Source organism: Nanorana parkeri, unplaced genomic scaffold (assembly GCF_000935625.1).
Source record: "Nanorana parkeri isolate BGI_ZX_2015 unplaced genomic scaffold, ASM93562v1 scaffold97, whole genome shotgun sequence".
Lineage (NCBI taxonomy): Eukaryota > Metazoa > Chordata > Amphibia > Anura > Dicroglossidae > Nanorana > Nanorana parkeri.
Window position 1 is genome coordinate 403,272 of NW_017306365.1, and position 9,607 is coordinate 412,878.

Consider the following 9,607-nt stretch of genomic DNA (forward strand, 5'->3'; position numbering starts at 1 on the left):
CCCCCCCCCCCGAGCTCAGTTCCCTTTCCAATGAGATTAGTTTGTTGCCCTATCTCGGCACTCATATCACTCCTGATCCATCTTTGCTGTACGAAGCCTTCGTTAGTTTGTTGTTGACCATTAGACTAACTTCAGACTTGGCATGCCCTTACGGTGACCTGGTTTGGCAGGTGCAGTTCCCCCAAGCTGTTGACTCTCCCTAAGATCCTGTATCTCATGCAGGCACTGCCTATTCGCCTACCTCAATTCTTTTCCCGGCTGTCATCTTTTCTCTACTTTTGTTTGAGCGCATGTTGCTTCTAGAATTGGCCAACGCCTGCTTATCCTTCCTAAATCGTGCTGGTGGTATTAGCTTGCCGGACGTGGCCCTCTAAGGTTGTACACCTTAATAGAGTGGTCGATTGGTGCTGCCATTCTCAAAACAAACAATGGGTGCTTATGGAGGCTGAAGCTTCAATAACTTTGATTGGCCTCCCTTGTTTGCGGAGCTTGCACAATAGGCGTTTACACGGTCTTGTGGTGATGCTTAAATTTAGATTCGGAGATTTGTATGCTGATGGTCAATGGCTGCCGTTCGTTTCTTCAGCTTCCACAGATCCCCCATTGGATATCTGGAGTACCTCAGACATTTCCTGCTTGCAATCACTTCCGCTTTGGAACTTGGGAGATCCCTGACAGCCTATGAGGACATTTGCAGACAGGGGGTGCCGGTTCACCATGCGTTTTCATTGGTCTACAAGCTCTTGGTTGCCCCAACTTAGTTTATTCCTCCATTTTTTTTGCACAGTGGGAGAGTGAATTGGGGACCTCCTTCTCTCCCCAACAGCAAGATACAATCCTTTATTTTGCCCATAGATGTTTGCCAGTAGAACAGGGGTACAAAATCGTCTTACTATGGTACCGTGTCCTTCATAAGATTAACCCTGCGATTCCCTCAACCTGCTGGAGATGTGGAATTGCCGTGGGTACCATGTTACATATTTTTTTGTTCGTGCCTTACCCCAAAACAGGTATGGAGCGAGGTGCGCGACATTATTAATCAAATGGTTGTGCCGAAGCTGCAGCTGAATCCTGTGGCGTTTCCTTTACACAACCAAATTATTACATGTAACTAAAGATCCCATGTCCATTCATCTACTCAATGCCACGGGGGAATGTATTCCCATGCTCTGGAAATTATCCCTTTCTCCCTCACTGTGAATATGGCTCTCTAAGGTCAATAAGATCTGATGGAAGATCTTACTGCCACTGTACACAATACAGAGGAGGGATTTCTTGATACCTAGAGAGCTTTGTTGCAATAGTACCACCACTGACCCCTATTTGCGGATCATGGCCTCGGCCTTTACTCAGTGAGGTCTTACTCTGGGTAGGTGTTTTGAGCTGGACTTGAACCCGGTAGCTGCTCTGTTGACCGCCGTCTCAGGAGTCACGGGGCTGGAGGCCCTTTTCCTCTTTTTTTTCATGGACTCTTTATCTTGGCTTGGTACGTGCGAGCATCCTATGCTGTTTTGAAACCCTTTTACTGTTTTTGCTAATGAACAAGGATTAAAAAAAAAACAAAACGGGATATGGAGAACAAAAGTCAGAAGGAAGGACAGTCTCAGCACAAATTCAGAGATGATTTGAGGATCTGCAGCCGAATGATACACAAATGAGATACATTTTTGTTTATAGTTAAGGTAAATTAATGCATTTAAGATTTAACTCCTGAGTTTAGTCACTTTAATTTCAAGTATTGTATTAGCTGTAAGCATGTTAGCACTTACATAAATATTGTTCAGGCTTGACAGTATTTACCTGATTAAGTAGTACACAAAGCTTGTCAGTATTTACCTGATTAAGTAGTACACAAAGCTTGTCATGTCACCTCTTACCAGGAAGGGAGCTGGTTAAAGCAAAAGGTATTATAAACTTACCTAGTCCAGCACTGTCAACCCATAGCAGGCACCTGCACATTAGGTCCCTTATCAGCTAAAAGATCTTGGGGATACCAGGAATGCCTAAATACTGATTTACCTTAACTTCCTGGAATGATGGGTTGGTATCCTAGTACCAACCCTTTCCTAACATGTGTCTCACTCTTTGACAGTGATGCTTCCCATAGCAGTAATGAGCCAACAGGGAGAGCTTGGGATGGTGGTGGTGGTGGTGGTGGTGGGGGGGGGGACAGGGAAGACTGGACAGGCTTTTTTTAAATCACTGCTTAAAAAAGGTAAGCATATCAGTGCACTTGGGCATTTTGGTGGTGCTTATACTGAGAAAAGACTGAAGGTGTATGGAAATAAACATGTGACGCTTCAGGTTTCCTTAAACTTCAGAACCAAATACTCGTTCTGCTCCAGAGACTCTGAATGGATTCTGCTTCTCTACTAGTGACAAACACTCTATAAGGTAGGCCTTTTTTGCACACCATGTGGATAGTAAACCTGTTCCCAGAAGGGGGGTTTGAAGAAGCACATTACTCACACCAGTCAAAACACATATTGTAGCATGTCTGTGCCAAATTAAAAAAAAATCCCTTACCCAGCAATTTAATGTTTCTTGTTTGTGTGTGAAGGCTAACAAAGCATTTTCTTATTTGGCTTATAGATGTGTACTCACTAATCTATTGTGATAAAGCATTGTGCTTTCTAAATATTTAAGCTACAGATCACTTGACACCATTCAATCCATTTTAAACGTAGTTATGCTTATTGTATAAGGCAATGCAGTAATCCATAGCTTTGTGAATTGAGTATTTTGTCTCATATTATTGCATCCTTTTCTACGATATTGCCGAGGAAATATGGAGGTTCTGCTTATAAACCAACCATCTGCCAACAACCAAGCGGTGTATGAGCGCTGTTAAATACTGCATAAAAGATGATTCTTGCCATCACTTGTTGGAAAATCTTCAGACAAAGAAACTTTGGGGGGGGGGGGGAAATGGCATTTTAATTTTTTTTTCTTTCAGAAAAGGTTTATGCCTTATGTTACGTTTTTAATGATATGTTTCTCAAATACTTCTTCAATCCCAAATTCAAAAAGTATGTATTACGTTGACCTACTTTACAATGCCTCTTCAAACATTCAGAGCTGCAGGAAAACTACAGCATAAAGAAAAACATTCCCCCACAAACACTTCAATCATTCCATAGAGACGTAAAAATAAATGGACTCCTAATGTAGAGTAGGCATCCATCCTTCTGTACAAAGCCTCATTTGTGTATATATTTCTGCTTCAGCCAAACTGGCCAAGTTCAGTGCAAAAGCGGCAGCTTGAATTGCTCCTTGGAGTTAGAGTGGCAGACAGATGTATTTTTTTTTTTCTGTAGACACTCTTGAGAATGAGAGCAAAAACTCTATAGGCTTGGGTCTTCTGTATGCACAGACATTTAAAAATTGAAGTAACACAGTTTGTCAATGTGAATGACACTAGGCGATCTTGTATTGTGCACAGTGACTTTAGGGAACTGTTACCTGCTAAAAAGCTACGCTGTGGCCACTCTACAAGATCTCAGGAATAAACAGCACAACCAGAACCAGCAATCGTCAAGAAAGAATAAATATTTTTTTTTTCTGTTTGTACTTAAACATGATGCAAACACCGTGCGTCCCACCTCCTTCCTGCTCATGCAGATGCACTATTTACAAGTTTGAAAAATACTGCTGTCTTCTGTTCAGTTTAATCTTGTTTTGTTTTTAAAAGTCATGTACAAAGCTATTTTTTATTTTTCTTCTATTTTTTTTCAAATTTTCAAAGCTGTTCAGCTCCAACCCGGGGTAAGAAAAGGTGCCAGGGATAGCCTGAAGACAATAGGTAAAAGAGAAGGATGGCTAAACAGTGGCAAGACGACAGACTTGCATAACGCAGGACAGAAGAAGACATGTGGAAAGGGACAACCGGGAAAAGTGTGGAAAAAAAGGAGACTGCCTTTCTGTAGAGGGCAGTGGAAGGGAAATCAGCTTGATTAGGGCAAGCCAGTTAAGAAAATGCATTCGCAAATAGCTGAGGGGCTGCACACACTTTAACCCCTTAGAAACAAAAGGGACCAGCATTACTTTGTCAGACATTTTTCCAAGAAGATCAAGGTTTTGCCAGTCGCTGTGTGGCAAGGGGTTAAACATGCCTACAATACTGTCAAACCATTGCCTCTGCTAGCTGCTTTCCTTTAATTATTACAACATAATTTACTTAAACTTTCAAAAAAACAAAACAAAAAAGGAATAAAAATAAACCAAAAGTCTGGCAGGAGCATAAGAGATGAGAGGAAGAGAGGAAATGGGGAGACGGCAGAATGTGCAGGGTCGGCCTCAGGGTGCATATTTGCATTTTAATGGGCATTGAAATCTAGTGTCAGGTGGCAACAGAGGTTGGTCTGTGGCGACGGCTCAGTCCTCAATATATTCCCACAAGTCCTTTTCATAACCTTCGTGCACATGAAGCAGCAGAACTCTCCTCCTGCTCTCGCAGTATCTGAAAACAAAATCAAGCAGAACAAAAATGGTTACTATGAGGCAACATTGAAGAAAACCTGTCACAAATGTATTATGAAGGATATCATTGCTGACATCACTATTAAAATGCTAGTTGTCTGGCTTAGTGCTAATGATCTGGCTTCAATATGCTCATTGACCCAAAAGTAGAGATAAGCAATAATTACATTTCTCCGACACCTATTTGCTGCATGCCTGTTCCCAAGACTGAGACTCAGCTGAACCTAGATACAACCAGGTAACTAGCACTATTAGAGGGCTGCCAACAATGCAGTCCATGCACATTCAATTTAAAATATTTTTACTTTTTATCTGGTCTCATTTAGCTGTTCTTTAAGCCGTATTCAAATTTTTTTTCCGACTGCATCACAGATAAAGGCAACAGAGTCAAAAGTTGTTCCGTAGGTGCGACAATAAGTACGGAGTAGGAGAAAAAAAACACAAGGAAATACACTCCATACAAGCAAATTTACCCACACTACTCCAGATAGACAAGCCCTAGTGTGTAAATAAGGTCAAGTGGGTTAGTCGTTAGGCTACTCTCAGGTAGCCTAGCCAGGTAGAAAAGTGCAAGAGGCATATATATGTGCCAAACTATGCAACTGAGAAGATGGAACAATTAAGAGTAGAAGGGACATAGGAGAAGAGGAAGAAACGAAAGAGATAGGAGAGAACGGAAGGATCTGGGGCAAAGTGGGGATGGGGTGAGAAACAGGATGGCCACTAGGGAGAAGTGACATGCAAACTAATTTCCAATATGCTAATGTCACTGTACGATGTCCCTAAATCGGGCCGAGTTAATGAAAGCAATCCACACATTCTATGTGGAGGTGTACTGTTAAAACCCACCATAAAGTAAGGCTGTTGATCCCTCTATGCATTGGAAATGGGTAATGTCAACGATCCACTCTGACAAAGGGAGGTAGAGTTGACCTCCAATGTCTAGGGATAATGGTTCTGGAGGCTATCAGGAGGAACCTCAAAATGCCCTTTGTGGCAATAGAATGAACCTGTCATCAGGGAGAGGAGAGCAATTTCAGGAGTTTTTAGGAGCTTGAGTCCCACAACATTTTCATATATAGTGAATATTTGTGACCAGAAAGGGGAAATCAAAAGGCAGCACCACCACCAAGTGTAGAATAGAGCCCCATTCCCTCTCACATCACCAGCACCTAGGTCAGGCAGAAGGAAATATTTTTTGCAAAGTGTATCTCGTCAGGATCTTATAATTTTTCTCCTGAGCTGCAGAGGAAATGCCAAGTTTGTAAAAATCTTTTGGAGATCATCTCTGGTAACCTGATGGGGCAAGTCTTGTTCCCATATAGTCATGTAAAAGGGGGTAGTGGAATACTCCTGATCCAATAAAATAATGGAGAGGGTATTCAGACTGAAAATTCGGAAGGATCTGCAATACAAGCAAACAAAAGCAGAAACAAGGGGAACATCCATTCTTTTGAAGACAGTAAGCATAAATGAGCAGATATGAGGTGGGAGGACTTGTAGCCTCAAGCGAGTAAGCCTTAAGCTTTGTATGTGCCTAATCTCCATTTCCCTGTAGGTGGAAGTATAACCCCTAGGTTGCTTAATTATAACGAAGCGGTGCCCCTCAATGGACAATAGAAAAATTTGGAGCTTTTACTGCATGTCAAAACCATGCCACCCATTTCAAGTCACACTCAGAAGACTTGGCTGCTTCTACACGAAGCAAACCTCTGCACTCGCAGCCACTGCACCAACGCTCAATTCTGCACTCAAAATAGTACCAACACGCACTCTCATTCACTTGCTGCCAATCTACTGATGCAAACGTCTGCACTTACTAACAATTCACCAATGTGCACTTATTTATTCGCAACCACTGCACACATCTTCACTTGCTGTCACTGAACAGACGTGTCACCACTTCATACCATTCAATGAATGAGCACACTTTGGCTAATAAAAAAAAATATAGATATCTATTGTATGCATTAGCGTTATACAGTCATCAGAAAACAATACTTTTTGCTTCTTTATGAGGCATGTGTAGAAATTTCAGAAGTTCCTCTCCCCAAGGTTTTTCCCCATTAGACACATTTGTAGATGAACACTTGTATACAAAAACTCTTTAGGACATGTATAGTATACTGTAAATTTGCTTAGCAAAACCCATTCTTAGCACAGTGGGATGAAGACTGCTGCCTTATGTGGACAGGTACAAAGAATTACAGAAGGAAATATATTGTTGTCATAAATCAAAGCAATGGGTTTAGTTATATACGGTGTCTTGGCCTGCTTTAATGTGATCTGTGCCACACAAAATGGGAGTATGCATCAAAATAAAAATACCTGTACTTGTCTTGTACTTTCTGCTTTATGTCTTGAAGAGAATCCTGTGAAATATCCCTTTCCAGATATCCAGACAGAACTTCTGTCGCATTCTCTAAGTCAGCTTGATTATTCTACAGGAAAAAAAACAGATTGCAATTAGAAACATAATCTTTTTCAATTATCAATATGGTGACAGAGTACAACAGGCTCCAAAAAGACATCGCTGAATCGACATTTTAAAAATATTTGCCCAATAAGCTAGGTTGGAAGAAAAAGTAAACCTAAAATATCAAATGTTTTATATTTCTTAAAACAGAGGAACTGTACATAAGGATGACTGTATAACACAAATCTAAAAATACACCTGTACTAGTGTCCCTTGACATGTTACACTTATAAAGGGAGCCCTTACACAGGCGTGTCGTTATGTGGTCTTCAGTTCTGCTGTCTTTCGGTGACCTTAACAGCCATCATCAGACCTCTGTATATCTGATGAATAAAGGTTATTGCAGAACAAATGAATGCTTTGTACTGCAGAACAAATAAAGTAAAGACAACCTTACAATGTGATCCCCATGTACACAAATCTGCATGGCAAATTTTATAAGAAGTCTTAAATTTCAATTATGAATGTTACATGCATCTGAAAACAAAAAGGATGCTTTCCAGTGTAAAAGATATGAGTTAGTAAACAACTTTGAAGACATTTTGGTGGAGGGGAATTCATTATAGCTAGAAAAATTCCAGCAGACTTTTTTCTGCAATGCATAGTGGCAGAGTTAATAAAACAGGAGGTTCAAATTGGGGATTTAATGTAAAATGCATAAACAAAAGGTGGCTCTACATTTTCTCTATATGTAGGTCTTTAGGTGGTTACCATGTTCGAGATTATCACTGTGGGCAGCACCAGTGAAAATTAAGCCAGCTGATGAAAGATGGAACTGACTTCAGAGGATAAGAGAGCAAAATGGATCAGAAATGCCTGCTGAAGATGGCTCTCTCAGAATGAAAAACTTGCAGTCAGTTTAAAGGCATACACTTTCAAATTTGACAGTTTGTAAGATGTACTTTTATGCTACAGTTCCACTTTAAAGCTTACACATATTTAACTCCTATGCTTCATTAGAATTCCCATTGTTTGTGATAAATTACATTAGTAATGGACGAGGTTATGAGAAAACAAATGAGAAAACAATGCATGTCTATTGATCACAAGCATAAAAATATATTTCACCAGTTAGTTGGCAAGGTCCTGTGAATCATACAAAACCAGTATTGCACAAAATTGCAGCCATCAGAATCTGAGCAAAAAGCAAGTGAGGGTCTATTCATAATTTAAGAGCAGCTATTTCTGCAAGTGATCTGCACAAGAAAATTTGAGTAAACTCCTTCATAAAATTTTCCCCAAAGACTGGTATTGCTTACCTCAAAGATAATTGACTGGTTGTTCTTCTTGAGGTAGAATGCGAAGACATAAGTATACATGAGTGTGGAGCGGCACTGGCACAACACATCCACTGCCTTTTTAAGAAACTGCACTTCAATCCATGACATGTTGTGCTGCTGCATCTCCTCCATTTTCTGTTTGACTTGGGCATACAGCTTGTGCTCAAATCGCAGGCTCTGCATGTGGTTCATGTAGCGATTGCAGTAGAATAAGTATCTCTGTAAGGCTGCTCTGGAACGCTGCAGAGGGTAGAAAAGAAAAAAAAAGAGATCACTTAAGAAATCAATCCACAAATCGGATAAGAAATCAAAATGTAAACTACATGTGCACACTTAAAAGGTGAAACAGTGGACATATACAGCCCTTAGATGCAAGTCAATGAGTTGAAGAAGGTTGCAAGCCTAGAGCGTTAAAGCTTCAGCACTAAAGCCCTGATTGTCAAGTGAAAATCGTGTGTCCATGTCAAGTCCACTATGCAATGTGCAACATTAGCTCTAGTGCTTTTCTGAAATTCTTATTAACAGGATTGAACATTTATGTTTACTTCATACTTTAGCAAATCAAACATAAAAAAGTATAACATGGCAAATTATTAGATTTTAGTAAAAGACAAACATGACATTTCTACACTGGGGTATGACTATATTCTAGACCTTTAGATGAAAACATTCTGCAAAATAAAAAAAAATATCAATAAATTTCTAGTACTTTGTATATATTCACCTCTTGTGCATCTCGGGCAGCCTTTGCATCATCCTCATTGTAGCGATTACAGTTATACCTGTAAATGAAAGAATAAAGGGTATTGTAATCTCAGATGAGCATCTACTATTGGTATCTTGGTAAAATGATGGCTGGGTTTTCTAGAGGCCAAACAATCTCTTTTTTTTTTTAAATAATCTATTTCCACTAATAAAGCCTGCTAAGTAAGCGGTCAATAGTCAATTAAGCTCAATACTAACTGACCTATGTAAAAAACCATCCCAAATTTTCCAGCTCGGTCTCAATGCCCACTGCTTCTGTTGCATGGTGCTACTCTCACATGACTAAGCTAAATTTATATTATGAGACAATCTTCACGAATGGTACCCAATGGCCATAGCTAATCCATACTAGACCAAGTTCACTAAAATGTTTGAATTGAGAACAGCGTTGCTCCATAGCAAGGAGTCAGATTGGGTAAAGAGTATGCAAACCCTACAATGAACTTAGCAAAGCAATTGGGAGCTATTATGCAAACTATACTATTGAAAATGTTTTGTTATGCAAAAGGAAAAAAAACCCTGTTGATTTTGTCAGAAATCTTAACTTCCTGTGCACAAGGAGGGCTTTTGGAGATATGTGGGGGGGGGGGGGGAAGGGGGGGGGGGA

At 40.2% G+C, this 9,607-nt stretch overlaps 1 protein-coding gene across 1 annotated transcript in view; it reads right to left on the reverse strand.

Moving 5' to 3' along the window:
- Positions 1–3,706: 3,706 nt before the first annotated feature.
- The window catches only part of ARIH1 (ariadne RBR E3 ubiquitin protein ligase 1), a 54,570-nt gene continuing 48,669 nt past the window's right edge, over positions 3,707–9,607 (reverse strand). Inside the window, exons 11-14 of the mRNA XM_018552805.1 lie at positions 8,960–9,017; positions 8,215–8,475; positions 6,808–6,920; positions 3,707–4,459 (exon numbers count right to left, since the gene is read on the reverse strand). Of these exons, the coding sequence (XP_018408307.1) occupies positions 4,375–4,459; positions 6,808–6,920; positions 8,215–8,475; positions 8,960–9,017 (517 nt within the window). The 3' untranslated portion in view covers positions 3,707–4,374. The remainder of the gene's footprint in view (positions 4,460–6,807; positions 6,921–8,214; positions 8,476–8,959; positions 9,018–9,607) is intronic.